This window comes from Tribolium castaneum, chromosome 9, assembly GCF_031307605.1.
Source record: "Tribolium castaneum strain GA2 chromosome 9, icTriCast1.1, whole genome shotgun sequence".
NCBI classification, from domain to species: Eukaryota; Metazoa; Arthropoda; class Insecta; order Coleoptera; family Tenebrionidae; genus Tribolium; species Tribolium castaneum.
Genome location: NC_087402.1, coordinates 7,821,762 through 7,841,889, shown reverse-complemented (window position 1 = coordinate 7,841,889; position 20,128 = coordinate 7,821,762). Strand labels below are relative to the sequence as shown.

At 36.5% G+C, this 20,128-nt stretch overlaps 1 protein-coding gene across 1 annotated transcript in view; it reads left to right on the top strand.

The window, feature by feature from the left end:
- The window catches only part of CARPB (Carbonic anhydrase-related protein B), a 69,218-nt gene that overhangs the window by 43,523 nt on the left and 5,567 nt on the right, over positions 1-20,128 (top strand). Inside the window, exons 4-8 of the mRNA XM_008194349.3 lie at positions 8,995-9,131; positions 9,968-10,159; positions 14,236-14,331; positions 18,430-18,496; positions 18,762-18,916. Of these exons, the coding sequence (XP_008192571.1) occupies positions 8,995-9,131; positions 9,968-10,159; positions 14,236-14,331; positions 18,430-18,496; positions 18,762-18,916 (647 nt within the window). The remainder of the gene's footprint in view (positions 1-8,994; positions 9,132-9,967; positions 10,160-14,235; positions 14,332-18,429; positions 18,497-18,761; positions 18,917-20,128) is intronic.

The following is a 20,128-nucleotide window of genomic DNA, read 5'->3' as shown; positions in this document are numbered from 1 at the left end:
TAAAATGTTGGCTCGTAAAGTTGTCGATATTCCGCCGGTATTTATAGCCGTGATTCGTTTTTATACCGCCACTTATGATTTAAGAATAATTGTTATTGCTGTATCGATTTTGCGTCTCCATAAATTAGCCGGAAATAATTACTGGAACGACTTGAACAGGGAGGCAATGATAATTTCATTAATCAAAGCCGGTGAACAATTATAATTATTATCAGAATCTTAGCTCGGGCTAATTTAAAATGACAAATGTAATCATTTTCCGGCAAATTAAATAAAACGCGCCTTCCGGAATACCGATTTTTTCCCTACCTTATGAGAGTCAACTAGCCCACCCTTGGAGTAAATAAAATAGCCGCAAACCCCAAATTCAGCAATTTGCCTGAAATGATAAATCACTTGGCCGCATGTTGTTCTGAACTGTGTGTGCTGTTGCGCTGCTGCTGCTGCTTCGGCCACCATTTATATTTTTAACCCCGCAAAGTCACAAAATGATATATTTCAGACACTTATAAATTGGTTAAAGAATGCCCTTTCAACCCCGCAATTGAAACTTCTGCATCAACGCGCGGAAACAGACCTAGACATTTTTTCGGTCATCGGTGTGATAAAAAATTTAAATGGATTAGAATATTTATATAAAAAGAAGCAATAAATAATGCACCAAGATAAAGTAGGTCTACACCTTATAAATCATTCAAGAACACTTGTTATCAATAATTATTAAGAAAGATTGCTAATGCATTGTTTTCTGGTTGAAAAACTGCTTCTGGATACATGTAATCTCTCCTTCGTCAATTTAAAATTAATACAGTGGAACCTGATGCTTTCATGCTAGTCATTACAGTAGTCCAGAGTAGTAATATTGGCTCCCGGTAGTTGTAAAATATAAATAGCTTCCTTTCAACCCCTTACAATCAATTTTTTGCGTGGAAAGCTTTGTTTGAGCCTTATCTGTAATTAGACATTTATGAACATATTCGGGAACAAGGGAGCTAGTTAAACTTCCCCACGGCATCTCCGAGATGTTTTGCTTTCTGTTCTGTAGCAAACCTGCGAGAGCCACTTTAGTAAGGAGCCTTAATTTGACAAATTAAACTCGAGAAATTTTGTAATCTGATTTGTAAACTTCATCACAATTAAACTATCTAAGATCAAACGTTAGTGAAATTGTTCTCTTCGGAAACTTTAACGATAATTATCGTCAAGTTTGCTCAGATGAGTAAGGATCAAGCGATGATTGCGTTGCTGTTAAGTCGATCGTAGTTTAATTTTGCACACGTACAACTTTTTGGTTCTCCACCTTCAATCGCACCCACTAATTGATTCCGACATCTAATTAAAGCCGACGCGAATTCGCACAAAGACTACCATAATTACACCAACAATACTAAATTCCCAACTACCGATTAATGGACGTTTCTATAAAATTTCATTGACGCGATTTGGGTTTTCTTCGCGTGCTTTGCACCAGTTAGAAAGCTTTTCTGTCTGCAACTTGAGCTGACTCAACTTGATGACGCTTGAATAATGGCTTTTGTTCCTCTTCGACAAAGAACGGACCATGACAGTTAACTTCATAACTTAAGCAAAATATGTTAAACTGAGCGAGCGATTTTCTACGTAATTAATTACATAATACGCCTAATTTCTTATCTCACACTCTTCAAACTTCCCTGTACTGAATAAAAGAGTTACGAGTAAGTTATTGAGTAATAAAACAAGAATTATTCTTGATTCAATGACAGTTTAATCTTTGGTGCGTTCAGGAAATCAGTTCATAACGTATAAATTCGGTATCTGTCATTTTGGATTAATGCCATAAATCTTACTAAAGGTTAGATAAATGGTTACCCTGAGTATAAGGCAATAACAAAAGGACGAATAAAGAAAGAATAACAACCGCCGAAATGGATACTTTGAAAAGTAACACAAAATATATGAAGAATAAATTCCTCGTCCCATAAATTTTTAAATAACTCGAACCATCTGTGGGCCTTTCGCAGCAAAATCTCTCGTATACTATGCAAAATTGTGTAATTAACAATCACAATGTTACAAAGAACCTATCGTGCTTTAAACATCAAGTAAAGAAAAATTGTTTGATAACCAACTCAATTTATTTTATTTCTCTTTACACAAAGCCGGCGCGAACATTTTTGTAGCAAATTTAATGACCGTATTCCTGTATAAACATGAGCGTTTCCTGCCTTCTTCTGGTAAAATTTTGAAACTTAATTGATGGATTTCACTACTTGTTGTCGAGGAAAACTTGGCGTTTTTTGTTACGCAAAAGGTGATCGATGGTAAATCGAAACGCTCAACATTAACAGAATCGCTGTTCGATAACATGAATAATACATTATCTGCACGTACATCACAACATTATAGGAAATGTACTTCGGTTTTTCAAGTGCCGTAATTGATATAATAAATCATAACGCAAATGGCTTCGAAAACAAACTTAATTTAGTGCGGGGCATAACACTTAGCCATAGTTTTTCATTATTTCATGTGTTGGACGAAATTATGATTATGATGTATTGTTTTGTTAATGTGATTTATTTGTATGCGAGTTTTTGCGGAAGGAACTGCTGCTTTGATGCAAAGTTATCAACACATTTATATCTTTGAATGTTTGCACAATATATAGTTACTGATCTCAAGTTTAGTCGGACTATCCCGGCGCATCCACCATTTTTTCAATAAATGCATTAATTAAATTTAGCAAAATCTAATTATTTTAAAGCTTAGCACACACTTATTTTAAAGACAGTTATGAATTAAAAAAGTAAAATTTTTAAAGTTAAGACGTCAATTAAATATTTTGCGAAAAATTTTATAAACGTGGTTCGTTAGTTCCTAATAATAAATACAAACCTAATTCTCTGCTTCTCTTTTATGAGGCAAGTTTCTTTCAAACAGTTTAAGTTTGTTACGTCGTGATAAAAAATAATTTAATCTTTTTAGCACTTGCCTTTCACTTTTCTAGCGAACATTCGATGTCGCGATTTTCCTTCGGGCGATTTTAAAATTCTTGGTCCCACTTTGATGAGGTGTAATGACAGACGAGACAGGTTGGTGAAACAGTGATTGCAAATTATCGACGCGTGGGTGGAAGCCTTGCGTCTCCGTGGAAACCGAACAATAAGTTAAGAAGAGGTGGCGGAAACTGTTCAAGAGTTAACCTTTAGCTCCTTATCCTGAACACAATTAACACCTTGGCGATAATTTGGGAATCAAAAGAGCCTCCAATCAATAAGGCGAAAGCGCCGTTTTCGGGCATTGAAGTCGCGAATGCGGGGCTATTTGCGCACGTGTATCAAACGTCAGGGCTTGAAAAAAGCCCATTTAGTCAATGAGTTGATCCGAAAAGCTCTACTTTCCCTCCCGAATCTGGAATCGGGCAATCTAGCCCCGAGAATAATATCACTTTACTACCTGTATTGTTAAACTGAAACTTAGCACCGGTGTAAAAGTCTGCCATTCGTTATCGATGGCGGCACGTACGACTTCCAATCAAATCAAACCGAAGTGAATGAGTGGGCAATAGAGATTCGAACAGCTCAATGTGTATCAGCAAACCGCAAGAAAGATGATGCAATTTATAAGAAAAATATAGTCGTGTTTTCTCAATCGTTTATTTTCGCGCTCTCTTCTTTTTCCTTCATCCAGGCAAGATTTGTTACGTGTCGGACGATGTTCGCTCAGAAAAAGCCCTGATTTTGAATATCAAACAACACGTCAAATCGGATACTTTACGGCCTCATTTTAGACTAAAACTTTCCAATACCAACAGACCACAAAACTCAGCTTTTACGGCATTAGTAAGCTGCTTGACGAGCCTTGCATTAAGATATTCTTGTAAAAGTTGGAAACTTGCACTTGGAAATTCTTTAGGTATTCAGGGAGGCGTCCAGTCTTTATTCCCGACGAATCCACGCTCACACCACACCTCTTTGTTTATTAAAAACTGCGCGCAGTCACAACTCAAACTAGTTATTTATTTAAACTTGGAGTTTTTATTTTTACTGTTTAAATTTGAAAAAACCTGTTTCCTTTTGAAAAACGAAATCTGTGATATTTCATTACCCTCCTCCGATGCCGGAAATGAACGTTTCCGGTAATGAATTCGCTTTTGGCAAATGGTGTTTATTGACTTTAGCTCCAGTGTACGAAATAAGAAGTAATCGCGCTGCAAGTTGGAGATTTATGAACAGTTTTAATGTGAGAAGTTGGTTCGTTTAGTGAAATGCGTGTTCAGTGAAATTATAATGACAGGTAATCCTGACGTTAAGTCTTGGTGGATGTAAACTGCGGCATCTTTTCCAAGTTTTAGTTCTAAATTCTGAGTGAGCGAAATTAACCAATGCGGAACTGGAAGAGGTTCGGTAATTGCGAAAGTCTTTTCCAGTTTGTTACATTTACAAATTGACACGTTCGGCCCGAACACGACTGGAACATTTGGCTCGCGATGCCAGAAGTTGCTAACTACCTTTCCTCCCATTACCAACAACAAACTGATAAAAGAAACACCATTACAAGACCGACTCGAGTTTCGCTTCTAACTCTGTCGGCTTTTTCCAGAAAGCAATACTCCCGACGGACACCTGAATGACATTGTAAACGGCAGATGGAGCCGTCTCACGGTTCTCACCACTCACCCACTCCCAAAACTCACTAAACGCTGACCTAATGCCTCGACTCGGTTATAATAACACTCAACAACTCACAAATATTAACACCCAAACACTTAAAACAGATAAATTTTCCCACCATTTCCCAACTTTCTAGTCAAATAATAAGTAAGTAGTTCTTTAAATAACTTTCCAATTTGGAATCAAGTTGGGCGCCTAAAAGTGATCGACAGACTTGTGGGTAAACAACGTGTTTAAAGTTTAACTTGAATTACGGCTGAACGCATTGTTCATGACTTTTCCAATGCCATTTAAATAAATAAGCGGGCAAATAACACGGAGTGCATTTTTGCGATGTAAAATACGAGTTAATTTCGTAATTGTTGAACTATGAAAAAGTTCCGCGTATGCATATTAATTTTGAGTGTTGCCATTAGGAGCTTAGCGCCTCGGTCGTAAATATCTGTTGTACTTGGAGCAATCGCTATCCCATTTTCGGCTGTTCAGGAACCCATTAGGGTTTTTTCGGTGAGGAGTGAGCAGGTGAAGTTAAGGCATGCCGGGATAGACTGCGCTCGAGGCCACTTTTTACCCATATCATCTGGTCTAGTTCTCATACTGGCTGCATCACTACAAAGCTTTGAAAGTGTACAGTATACATCACGGTCACTAAAAGGTTTTGCATTATTGATTGGACACTTAGAGGCGTTACCCTCACCGCGAAATTACTTGGAGGTGCTTTTAATGGTTTTCGGTCGGGAAAATGGATCTAATAAAAGTCTCCCAATAAACAAAATATAAGAAAAGTTTTAGGTAAATATCAAGGGAGTCGTAAGGTCCAAACATGTCCAAGTTAAAGCAAGCTCGAGGCCTTAATCAAAGTTCAATTCGTCGTGACACGAACTGACAATAATGCCACATGCTAGACTTTATTGGCTATTGCCTTTTCGCCCCGAATCACGGTCACTTTACGTTTTCATTCGATGGCATTGCACGAATTCGAACGAGAATTAACCGAGCTGGAATCTTCCCATTGTTTATTATTAGAACATTCAGTTTTAAACAAAGTAAAGGTGGAACATTTTAACTGACATCTCACTTTTTTAAATGCGGTGTTACTTTGCGCACACAATATAATTCAGTTGGCGGTACAACACAAAGCGCTCTGTTGAAGCTGATTTTGTAATAAAAGAGCTTTATGCTTTTCATTAAAAATTCAGATGACAAATATATCAAGAATGACACAAATTAATTTATACCCCATCTCTTGAGTTAAAAGGTTATCATGCTCATAAAAGAATCAGCGCTTATAAAAATTGATGATACTTGTGAGAATGAATGATTCATGAAACGTAATCGAGTCAAAATTGACCTAAATAAAATTAATTAAATTTATTGATGGTGTTTCAGAAAGCGTATCTTTCATCCATCTCGACGTTTGTTATCAATGTAACTTCCTACTTATCCTGACAGGTCAGAACATAACTCGTGGTGAGGGTGCCGTTAATGACTTGTAAACAGGCAACTAATTAACTAATTTGACTGCAGAAACGTTTCCTCAAAAACTGGGAACGAGCGCTTCTCACGTTATTACAACGCTGTACGAAAATTTTTAATCAATTAATTAAGTTCGATGATGAAATGCGGGTGCCACTAATCGCCACAAGAAATGCCACGGTCATAAACTATATTGGCCATAACTAAGGTTTAGTGTTAGGTGTGGCTAGACGCATTATGAGGAGATCGCGTGTCGGCGGCAAAGGACGGCCCTCGATGGCCGCCGTGTGAAATACATGAAAGTGTTTAAATCGCGTTTTGCGTTGAACCAGATCTCCAATTAGTGTCGTTAGATCCGCTTCATTGCTCACCGGAAGATAAATTTCTTGTAATGATGTTTGGTTAGTCGATATTGATTCGGCACCGAATTGAGTTAGACGGGTTTTATTTCTGCGGCTTAGACAGAAAACAGCCATCTGCGTACAACTGATAGACTTCCTGGCAGATTAATTTGTTTAAATGGTAAAGGAAACATTTCATCCGGCTTAGAACACATCCTCAAGGACAACTTAAGGAAACGCCAAGTGCCTGCGAGCCCCATTGTTGACACAGAAAGTTGGAATTGTATGTCTCTGACATAAATATTATTCAACAAAAGCGCGCCTCATAATGGAATATAAAGCTCTTACTTGGCTTCAATCAGACAAACCGTTTCCCCCAAGTCAAGTGTTATCACAATACCGCGGATATCTTTTTGTTGTCATTACGTCCAAAGAATCGACTTAATTGTCTATTGTCGAGCTGTATCGAGGAATTCACCCTTTTTCCAACCTGCTTCGATTTGAATTTATCGAGAGACGTGTGTAAGCGCGAACAGCTTTTAACGGATCAACTCAAAAGCTCTCTCAAGCATGTTTTTCAAAACACATTTCCGTGTTACACGTGCGTCTTTTTAATCATTTCACGACTAATTCTATACGAAAAAATACACGACAAAAAATACACAACTCGATTGCTGACAAAATTCGAACCCTCTCCGTCATAAGACACCAATAAACCCATTTATTCCCAGCTCTTTGCTTTTCATCGACAAACTTGGGTAAATATTCCAACAGGGTTCGCTTAAGACATTCACTAAACCCATCAGGCTGAGGTCTCAAAGGTGTCGTCTGCATGAATCCCTCAAGATTTATTAATTCACGGAATGCCTTCGATTCCAAATAGTGACCTCCATCCAAATTTTAATCGCATGTTGAAGGGTTTTTAACCACTTTTTCCATTTGTACACGACGTCTAAGTCAAGATTTTCGACTTCAAATACATATTATTTTAAACGCTATAAAAGGCTACTCATTTCTGAATGAGCAATATCTTCCACCTTTATTACTCTCAGAAGAGTAATCTGTTAATTTACGTCACGGCTGATTAGTGCTTAATCAATTTTCACTTTTATTTTTTAGCAAAATGTGTAATTACAATGAAATAGCTCATAAACTTTAATAAATTTGAAAGGTTAACATTTTATTTCATTACCCTAGACAAGCTTTAACTTAAACATAATTTATCCTATTTTGGAATACTATAAATAACTATTTCAGAAACTATTACAGTTTTTTTTATTTTAATAGTTGTTGTTGAATTACAAATCACCAAATTAGGTTTAGAAAAGGTGGCACTTCCCGCTTATCCTTTTAGATAAATGGTCCCGTGCAATTTGGGCCCTTCCCGCTCGTGTTAAATTGCAGCAAAAGACAATAACATCGTTCCAGCATGACGTTCTCGGTCGCCTTTCCGCCTCAGCCTTTTATATTTAATACTTTCCCGTTCATTTTTCTCCAATCCCATAATTTTCGTTGTCGGCTGGAGGAAGATGTTGAATGGTTGTTTTATTTTTCCAGCAGCGGCCAGTTCACGTTCAATTGCGTAAGTGCTGACTGAGCTCTAATCAGATTTTTTCCCGGACGATTCCGGAGTCTAATTAAAGTCAATATTTGTGTGGCCAATTACACACTATCAAGCATTCTGCGGGTGTCGTATCAAGTCAGCAGCTTCACTCGACTAAAATCAATTACAATCGGTTGTGTAAAAGTTTTAATTAATAGATTTTAATAATAGACAGCAACGAAACATGCTGTTTCAGCGCAAATTCGTTGACTGCAATAATTGAGGCTTTTAATTTAAAACAATTTCATCAATGTTTGGTGATGAAGCAATGTTTGCATCCCATTATTTTATGACATTTCATTATAACGGATAGCGGAGAGATAAATTGGCGGTGGTTCGGGTACATCCCGTTTGAATAAAATGGACAACCATTTGCAGTGCTGGCGGATTATATAGTCAATTTATTTTAATCAGGTGCCTGACAATAACGAGCTTTTAATCAGATGTAAATCAACAGATCTTAACAAGTGCGCTGGTCGGGGTCGGACTGCCGTATTATTTTCAGGTCAGGTGCTTTGGGAGTTGGTAAACACTGGATAGCCATCGGACGAAGGGAAAGGGAACCCTATTCGGGTAATCTGATAAACTTAATTAAAAGAAATGACTATATTTATCAACTCTTCTGAGACTACTACCACGCTTCAACTATTTTTTCCATTTTGGAAACCCAAACGTACAAATATGGAATATTAATTTAACAATCTCGTTTGTTTAAATAAACTAATTAAAAGTATGTGTGCTGCGCAGCGTGGAAATTGATTAGTACGTGTAGACTATCCATTAATGTGTATCGCTACCGGATTAGGTACACAGTCAATCTATTATAATCATATCAACTTAAACAAGCTTTTACTGAGGTGTGAAACAAGCGTCGGTTAATAGGCAGCATTCCGTGCTGTAACAGTGGTGTTATTTGCAGGTCCGGCGTTTTGGGGCCTGATAAATCCAGAATGGTCACTGTGCAACAAGGGACGGAGGCAGTCTCCGGTTAATCTAGAGCCGAATAAGCTGCTCTTCGACCCAAACCTTCGACCCCTTCACATCGATAAACACAGGGTAAGAAGCTTACTGCTTATACGTGTCCCTCTTGCGCTCGCAGACATGTGTTTACTTCCAACAACTGACGATTACGCGGACTTTGTCACGAGGATTACAATAATGAAATGCTTTTAACAAGAATTTACACTAAATCAACGGAAATTGGGTCCGAAAATCGTATGCACGTTTTGATCGCAACTCGAGATGGGAGAAGAAGTTTGGGCTATTAATTAGCAAGTTCAGTATGTTTACATGGAACGATTTTACCTCAGACAACTGCTGTTAATTAACAGCGTAGTTTTTTAGCTTTTGGAAAGTTGGCAGAAATACAGCCAATTTATTATAACTGCTCAAATTCGAGTAAAAAGGAAGAAACTAATTGCAATAAATACGGTTCGTTGTTTACCTCAAAAAGAATAGACGGAAGCTTTAGAAATTCTAGGTTGCTACAATTTTATCTGCTCAGCAATCTATCGCGTGTACACCCAACGTTACTTTATAATCTAATTAATTATCCTTAGCAATATTTAATATTTACGATTTGAGAAAATTATCACTAACCACAACTATGCTAATCTACTCCATAAAAATGCAAACCACATAATAATAATGACACATTTGCTGCAAGTTCAGTCAAAAAAGCGGCATTTGTGAGCTGCCATTAGTAAGGAATAACCTGTACATTTTGCTGCAAATGGAGCTTTCAGACTATACATAGATAATTCAAAACTTAGAAACGTACATAGTTTCATTCATAGTTCCGACAGGTTTTATTTAGTAATGCGGCTATCTTTGGCCAGCTAGGCGCCAAAATACCGCCACTGTGCGATCCCTAAATTGTAATTTTCTTATAGGTGAGCGGTTCCATCATGAATACGGGCCATAGTGTAATATTTACAGTAGATAACGACACTCGGCATCACATAAATGTGACTGGGGGTCCACTATCCTATAAATATCAGTTTCAAGAAATCCATATTCACTACGGACTCCACGATCAGTTTGGGTCCGAACATTCAATAAATGGATACAACTTCCCTGCAGAGGTAAGTTTTTTGATAATTCGAATTGCACTTTATTGCTTTACCGAACGTTCAACATTTAATAAATCTTTTATTAAAAGACTATTTTTGATAGCTCTGCTCCTGGCTCGACTTTATAGAAGGGCTGGTTAACTTAAGTGTCCCTTCATTTGATCAAACTTTAACCAATTTTCTGATATACCGCCTTTCAAGCATAAAACATAATAACTTTGCCACTTGAGTATTGGTTATAAAATGCTAAAATACGTACTCAGGGACAATATGCTTAAGTAAGGAACCAATTTCAATGCACGATAAATACTTATTTAGTTTTTTACTTCAAGTGCATTCAATCAAAACTGACATGTTCAGTTTTTGGTTTTGATGTGATTTTTATAATTGAATAATTTTGAATAAATGTTGCCTTTAAAACAACTTTTGAATGAGATCTGACACAAGAGTGGCTCGAGAGGTGCTTACGTACTTGTAGATAGGAGTCTGGAGAGCAATTTTTAGTTTGAGTCAATTTTTATTAAGTAAGGCACAAACGCGTATTGAATTTCAAGCCGGTAAAGTTAGTGTAAACAGCCAATGGTTAAAAGTTTCGCATGTAGTAATTAGCGGCGTTGTTTTTGTAGTGAAACTTTCCGACATCAAAGTTGTACCCGACGTGTCATTCGTAAAATAGAATCTCAAAGCTCGCGTAAAAACGCAAATCCTTTTACACGATCAACAATCGCGGCACAAAAAGCTGCCTTGTAAACTTTGAAATTCAGTTCGGCAGCTACTTGATAAAGTATTGCATTTTTTGGTTTAATTTGGATGTTCGGGTCAGCCGGACAACAAAGTATTTAATGATCGCGGGCTTGCTTGTGAACTTTAAAGGAGAACGAGATGAGAATAACTCAAGCTGCATGAGTCCCTGTGGTGCGACTTCCTACCTCTGCCCCCATCAGTCCCAACTGAAACCAAGCTTGAGGGTTAAAAATTACTATCGACGCTAATTCGAGCACCCCAAGTGGAATTACGTCTTCATTAAAATTTTAGTTCGTAATCCGGGATCCATTTGTTAGACGATTTTATTAGTTGGAACCTCAATTGAGTGTTTGTCTAATTTATGTGGAAAAATTCTGGAGAACAATATGTGCGATTGAATGCGAATTATCGTTTGCCTAAATGAAACGGTAACGTAAAACCGATAAATTTCGACGTCTCGCTAACGTACGTGGTGCGAATTTAACGTATTCCTCTATCAATAATTGAAATTGATAAGAAAACTTTATCACATTTATTGGTTTATACCCAACCACCGCATCACTTATTTAATAAAACGGGCTCGATCGACTAAATGCAATAAAAAGTTCAAGGTCTGCTTTTTGGGTTAAAGGGTCAATTATCAAGGAAATCACCCCAAACTGCGCATCCTTAATTTAATCTTTAAAGAAAAAATAAATAAGTTAAACAATAGTGTGATGGTAATGTATCGATTAGAAATTGGAGCCTTTCGTGTTGTTTGTTTGTAGAATAGCTTATTTTGGTTTCTCTTGAATGAATTCGATTAATTCTGGCTCTTCTCCTCGTAATGGCGTAATTGAAGTTATCAGGGAGAAGTTCCTGTATTTAATAGTTTAGAGGAAGATAAACCAAAAAGGCCATTGTCTGAGGTAACGAACGTTCGGTTGACCTGTCATAAACAGTGCATTCGTTAGCGCTCGAACCGCATCTGTTTAGATGTAAATAGATACAAATGCATTAAGTTAGTACAACAGTTGGTGTTGTTGGAAGCCGCCGAGGACCATTAGCGCTGTATGTTGCTAACTATCCCTCTGAGCAGATTACAGTTAATCGCGATATTTAACGTTAGGTGCGACCACAAATACTTAGGCATGGCATTGTGCCCTTTATACAGTTCGATAGCTGTACCCTTAATCCTCTAGTGATAAACACAACTTGCCAATAGTTGCTCGACCGCACATATTTAATTCTGATTAATCCCGGTGCAAATTAACCCTTGTCAGTGGAGTGGCCACGAAAATTCTGGGCATAAAAATAAGGCATTGTGTGTCATTTCTTGACGCCTAAATTGGATCGAACCTTTTTTCAGCAAATCCAATAAACTTATAAGCTGAAGTGAGTTAGGAAATAAGATGAAAGCTTTTAGCTTTATATCAACATATGTCAACTAGAAAAACGTTTTATTAAATCTCGAACCAGAACCCTTCACATTGTGCATTATCTTGTAACACGCAAACATCAAAAATCCATTTAAATATCCAGAGTTTAACATTAAAATAGATGATCGTAAAAAGCATTTGAACTCTAAAGTTTCTTTTATCTCGATAAAAAAACAAAAACGGTTGAAATATTTAAGAAGTAATGGCACAAGTTTAGACAACTTTCACACCCCTTTTCTCAAAAGAAAAACTTGCAAGAAACACGAGAATTCGTTCTAAACAAACCAAGTGCTGATTCAATAAACTTTATGTAAAGTTTAAGATAAGGCGAATCAGGATCGACTCCAGAGACTAATATTAAAGCGAGATTAATATCCGACAGCTGAACTTCCTAATAACCGAATTAAAAGGAAGAGCCATCAGAAATTATAATTGTCGCAAGCTCGAGATTTCATAAATTCATAAAGATATCAATGGGTCTAATTACTTACCCGCAGGAATGATTTATGATTTTAATATTCCCGTAATAACCCGACCTTTAATAACATTTCATTGTGAATTTTTCGCCGAAATAAAGACTAATCCGGCATTGAAATAAACAATCCTATCAGCTGTAACAAAGGACTTGCACGTCACTGCACACAGAAAGAGATCCGGAATGAATCCCAATACCAGCATGCATATAGAGTGCACACTCGACATACATTAATTAAATGCGGTTATCTGCAAGATTCCAATTGCGGCCATAAGGCCACAAATATCAATTAAGGATGCACAAAACCCACCATAATTCAAATTACTGTTTCACTCGTGCCAAGATCCTCCCGTTGTTTACGACCATCTAACTCATTGGACACGAATAAATAATATTGATCCCCCTTTACGATCAGGAAGAACACATTTTCAATTAAGCGGAAAGAACCAAGCGTCGATTTTCAAAAATAAGAAAACTTTTCAAACGCATTTCCAGGTTAAGATTGAATTGAAACATCAAGAAAATCGTTCCGGGAGGATTACCGATTTAGTAATAAAAACAATGAAAATTTTATTTCGTGTGGACGTTGTTTTCTTCAGCTTATAAAATTTTCACATAAACTTGAATGGCTTCTTATAGATCAAATGTGTCAGGTGCTCGCAGCGAGAGCTGAATACTTGAAACAAGTTAAGGTTTATATTCGCTGTTTAGTTTGGAATTGCATTTTATTTAAGAAACGTACAGTTTTTCAGAATTTTATTGCACAAACTAATTTTCTTTAATGGACTTATGCCACCGAATACTAACTTTGTTTGGATTTAAAATAACAACTGTACTCTTTAAAGCGCGACTACAGATTTGTTCCTTTTCTATCGTAAATTAATAAAAGCACAAAACTGCACCAAAAAAAAATTCGCAATAATTTAAATCTTAATAGAAGATAAATAGTGAGCATTTTTAATTAAAATTGAAAATGTGGCTTCAAATATGATTTTGGTTGTCGCCGTTCCGCACGTGTCAATTTTTCCTTTTACGGTTCGGCTCCGAGTCTAGATTGGCCCTGTCGTAAATAATCACGGCAATCTCTCAAATAAAAGATCAAAGGAACAAATCCCCTTCTATCCAATCAGACATACTATCGAAGAGTTGTTCTGGAAGAGGCGCAGCCATTTGATTTTGACCTGAACCAGAGCCGGCAAGCAGGAAAGTCGTCAAATATGAAATCGAATATTGAGTCAGGCTAAAGTAATCATAATATTTGCTCGACGTGTGAACTGTCGGGGCGAAAAATCTCCGGGAGCATCAGAGTAGGCTGCGATAAAATAAAATCACGGGGCGACGACGAAACAGACAGAGGGTGGAAAATTCGATGAGCGGCAAAGCAATAAAGTGATGATTGGACCAGCCGGTGAGAATGAAAGGACGCATTCTACACATTCCGTTTGTTTCAGATACAGATTTTCGGGTTCAACTCGCAACTCTACACCAACTTCTCGGAAGCGCTCCACAAAGCTCAAGGCATCGTGGTTATTTCTCTTCTCTTACAGGTAGGTTGCCTTCAACACCTTGCATTTTAAACGCCGCCAAACGGAAAATAAAAAACTCATCAGCGCGCTCATAATTAATGTTTATTCTGTCTAATGATCAAAGGCGCACTTTTTAATTGGCTCCAAGAAATGCCGATTCACACGTTCTTTTACACCCTCTTGTTACATGACTGGGGAAAAGACCAATTTGATGCTCAAAACGCACTAATTATCAAAAAGCGCAAAAACAACTTCAAAGCAACATCTAATAATTAATCGCTTAAACAATATTTCGACGTTTTATTAACTATTGCATTATTATAACAGTTTTTTTAAAGTATGTACACCTACATTAATATACAATAAATTATTTCACATCAATTTGGCCATTTTACCTCATATTGAATATTTCTAGCCGTAACATTTTCACTGAATTTACATAATTAGAAGGGTATTATTTGTACCTGAAACAGACAGTCATATACATTAAAACAATATTAACGCCATAATAGTTCGATGAAATATTTTTGTTGAATAAATAATGCACGAAAAAATCACATAATCCATACAAGAATATTAGAGAATAATACTAATAAATTGCAAATATCAAATGAAACCAAAATTCATTAACAACTAATGGTCTCTAATGCGTACTGTACCATTTTTGTGTTTTGAAGTTTTTTATGAAACTAAACTAAAAATATGTATTACAGCTCTAAAACTAATAATCATACAGGAATCAGCGGTTACTGATAAATAATTATAATTTTTTTCTGCATATTAAGTTTTGCAAATTTTTTACAATTCCTGATGATCAAAATTAATTAATTAATTATTCAGTCGCTGCTGAAAAAAATATTAATTTAATAGTATATTTCTATTGTCATTCTATGTTTAAAATGTTGCCTTACGTAATAATTTGGCGCAAGCCACAAAATAATTAATTAATTAATTGAAATAAACGTAATTTTAGAGCTAGCGACGTATATTATAAGAATTATAAGAACTTCACTTGCATAAAGAAAAATAGATACAAAGTGATATTTAATAGGAACACTTTATTAGTTTTTAAGATACAGTACAAAATACTTTTAACAGATCACCCTGTACGAGTATTTTACAAAAAAAATTACAAAATCTGAAAGCTCGGAATCGCCTGGACAATTGATACATTTGGTAGCTTCTACAGTTTGACAATCGCCGCCTTTACAGGCCTTCATGTGTATTAAACCGGTTATGCGCCATAAAGTCCAACCCCATTCAAGGGTTGACCAGCCATTAAAATAATTAAAGTCAGTCTAACAGCACCATAGGTAGCTGTTAATATTTTACGATGTTGCTTAAATACACTTTCAGCGCCATATTAAATTTGCGAGCTACTTATTTTAATTAGAATTTTAAAAATACCATTTGGTAAAACTGTAATGCCGCCGAGATCAGATTATTTGCGCCGTTAACACCAAACCGTATTTCCCTCGAATTCGTGGATTCTGTGATGACTTAGTCAATGCTTTTACTTTAAGGGCAAGAAAAGTAATTATATAAAGTTACACAAGCTCGATAAAACGGGATCAAAGAGCTGTTTCGAATCCAAATTCGAGTGTTTGAAGTTGATGTATGTATAAGCCTACGCGGGACATTTCGGCACCTACACGTTAGGATCAAAGTAAAATATTGGCAAAAAATGTGAGACAATTAATAACGGCAGAAATACGAAGCGTTTGGTTGAGAGCAGTGCAATAATCGTCTGGTGGGTTTTTGGTGCGGATATTGTGATCAATTCATTAATTTCAGTTTTTCAGCGAAAGTAAATATTGCCGACTGAAGTGGAACGCGTTCATTGGCTCTATCATCTCGATAAATCGTTAGGTTCCATCGCTTTCGTTTTATTGTTTCTGCTCTTCACCGTCTTTTTGCATCGGCCAATAAAATAACAATAAAAGTTGCTTTAAGGTGTGAGAGTTTCTTTGTTTGTGGGGCTGTCATCGGGGACCGGTCAGTGGTAAATTCCGGCGAGTACACTTCGGTATAACTGTGATATATTGCAAAACACCGTGACTAAAATCTGACTCCAGTCCTGTCCAAATATTTACCGCATGTTTTGTTAGCTTGTTTAACTGGAAAAGGCACCGCCTGGGGAAATCTTTGGGGACAACCCACTTTAAACAAATGCAATGCGGGAATAGTGGCAGATTTCAAATAAATTGATGTTTACAGTGGCACTTGGTGTAGATGGCTGTTTGTCCAACAAAAATATTGCAGCGGGGATTAAAAGTGATGGCTGTTGACAGCGATTTTTTGCTTGTAAATGTTAAATTTAAATTTTTATTTGTGCGAAAACTTCATTAATCAAGACAAACTCACCAAGAACTAATAAATCTGAAAAAGTCGTCCCAGAATTAATTACGCAATTTTAATTAGTTTCACCTCTGAGGTTCTGATGAATCAGTAACGACGACAGAGTTCATTATAAATACGCGACACTTGAACTTCCTCCTCTCCTATGGTTAGCTGCCACTGAAATACACCTAACTTATAATTAAATCCACTGATACCGACCATAATTTATGGCTGAACTTACATTGTCTGCATAAATCCAGCCCGAGCGACCTAATGATGCCGTCATTGTTTTAAATTCGGAAAAAGCGATTTTTGATCAGCTCTACGTAATTTATGTTTTAACGTCTCAATCGTACCGACGACCCTAATGAGTTAATATCCTCCAATTATGGCGACTTAATTAAATTACTTCCCCTCTTGGAGAGACAAGTGCTGTTATTTCGTACCACTCAAGCGGATTACACCGATATACACCAACTGCCAATATTATATCGATTAAACTTTAATATTCACCTGTCATAATTACCAATCCCCTGCTGAATGTACCCTATTCAAATTTTAATCAGACATTTTCTCTGCAACCCCAATTAAAATTTCACCAAAAATTCAAAATCACCTCAATTTATTTTTACCCATAATTAAGGAACTAATTATACACAATAACGTAAAGAAGCACCTACATATAACAAAATTTCGAAGTTTCATCTGCGGCTCAAGCAATTAAAACTTTAACCCAAGAAAAATAAAAATAGAAACTTCGTCGGCGCCTTTATTATAAAAACAATTAAGTCGAAATGATATTAAAATCAAGAAATGCCATACGAAAGGCACGTGACGTTGTATAACTCACCGGCAGCTGTAATGAAAAACGCAATTATAATAAAGGTACACGGAGCGAAATTTGCATGATTACTCGGTGGCTTAAAGAGTGTTTTAAAAGTTGGACTACAATACAATTTGCATAACAAGAAGGGCGTTCTACTTACAGCCACTTTCGTTTATGTCTCTCTAGCCACTTGAACCCCGAAGATATGGCAAATTGTACCGTAATTTAACGACGATTTTTGGCTAAAAGTAGATTACAAATTAGCCCATGCATATTTACTGTGCTTTTAGTCTTAGAGGGCCCCTTAAAAAAGAATGCATATTTATGAGATTCTGTCAGTTTTATTATTTTCACTTAAGGAGCTCATGTTACTTAATGGGACGACGGGAAATCATTTTTACCGACACCTACAAGCATAAAAAATAAATCACCCGAAATTAAAACACACCCCAGAGACAACAAAATATCGACTTCTCGGAAAAAACAATTATGTTTTTCGTGTTTGCCGTGTCACATCAAATTAAACATGGACATGCTCTATTAACATCAATTGTTACTATTTGAGTATATTTAAAAATTATTTGCTGGCCCGGCGCATCCACCAAATTTACAAATCTATTCTGGCGCAGCGCGAGAAATTAACTGCCGTCTTATGCACTATTGGCTTTACTCCAAACTTTGGGTTTTTCTGAATGTAGTAAAACCATTAGCCTTGAAAAATTTAATACTCTATTTATTAGAAAAGGCGTCAATGCCGTACAATAGGAGCAAAAAATCAGGGCATACAACAATATGACACGACTTTATGAAGCGGTAGAACTTGAGCAAGGAATTTCCGTTATATAAAGCCTTCTTTTATTTGATTTAAAGCATTGCGTCTCATGTCAGGAATTTTCTTCACTCACATTATTAAAAAAGTAACAATACTAACCCAAACATTTCATTCTTTACAGATGGGTGACCTTTCCAATCCCGAGCTGAGGATATTAACAGATCAGCTAGAAAAAATTAGATACGGCGGTAAGATCTAGTGATAACAGTTTGTAAAGCTTGTTTATTCGCATTTCGTTTCATTACAAGAACACCAACATAAATCCTTTATGAATAGCTGTATAGACGTCGAGATTCCTCCTTACGATGCTTTTCACTCGCCACAAACCGAAAAAATAAACTCTTTAAAAATGCAAAACGTTAATGTTTTGAATGGGAGAACACGCCTACACACTGTCTACGTCTTTCAACAGTTCTATTCTTAGTTTAAAGGAAGCACTGATTTTGTTCCCAGGGGACGAGGTCGAGGTGAAACGCCTTTCAGTGCGAGGTCTACTTCCTGAAACCGACTATTACATGACGTACGATGGATCCACGACGATGCCGGCCTGCCACGAGACCGTCACATGGTTGATCCTCAACAAGCCTATTTACATCACCAAGCAACAGGTACGTACTGGGGTGACATTTAACACCACAGACGCAAAGCCCTGCACTACTTTCGCCTGTCAAAAGCGGATATCATCACCGCACCACCAAAGTCCTGTCAACGAATGCTGCTCCCGGATTAATCCGAATTAAACACTCCGAACTGTTCGGAATCTGAATCAAACCGCCAAACATTTTATTTCGAAGAATCAAAAACATGCATCAGTTATTTATTTACTATTCGTTCCAAAAAATCAAAGCCACTCTGCATTTATCATTCGCGCCTTTGTAATTTTTTTCCGAGACGTTTGTTGTGGGAAACAATCCTGTACACTGTTCGACGTTTTAACAATACACAATATAATATATTCAACCGCTAAATATAGCTCATTCAAGCGTTTCACCTTTAAGCATCTATTTATGTCAGTAATTAATGAATAACAGCAGCAGATGAATAATGAATGAATAATAAGGAGAGCGTCAAGTGTGTAGTATGTTTTTATTTACTACAAAATATTGAAATGGTTGTGTTTGAACAATAGTATTTACACAAAACTTACCTGCGTAATCGATATTTTGACAAGCTTTCGACACAGAAATTTCTATGTAATTAGGTCCCTACACAATGTAATTAGTAAAGTGCAAGCAAAAAGCGTGAGATATACATCAAGCGAGAAATTATGAATATTAATGAGTGTTCTACCTGTAATTAACCAAAAAGTTTTTAATTTAAAAATTGTCTTTATGAGTTAATTCAAGCCATCAAGTGTAATAATTCCACCATCCCTAAATAAAACCCACGCATGAGATTAATCTGACCTTTATAATCACATTAGTTCAATTTTTTATTTTATGTTTTGTTTAATTAACATATTGGTTGTGATAGGAGAAGATCAAAAAACGTCAAATTGAGCCAAAACCTTCATCATTTCACTTTGTGTCGAATAGTAGCCGATTTAATTAATTGCTCGAAGCAACGGTTCTTCTCATCAGGCAATTCATTCCATGCGATGTTTAAAACATAGTCATTCGGATAATTATTCGGAAATTTCAACACGCGAAACGAGAACGAAAATTTCGCTGGCTTAATGGATATCATGAGCAATATCCGACTTGCACGGCCTGTCACAATTAAAGTTGCTACTAATTTGTAACAATTATTAATTTCGGTGACGTTCAGGCAAAGGCCTGGTCGAAAATTATTTTCAAAGCCAAATATTACAGAAACCAAAA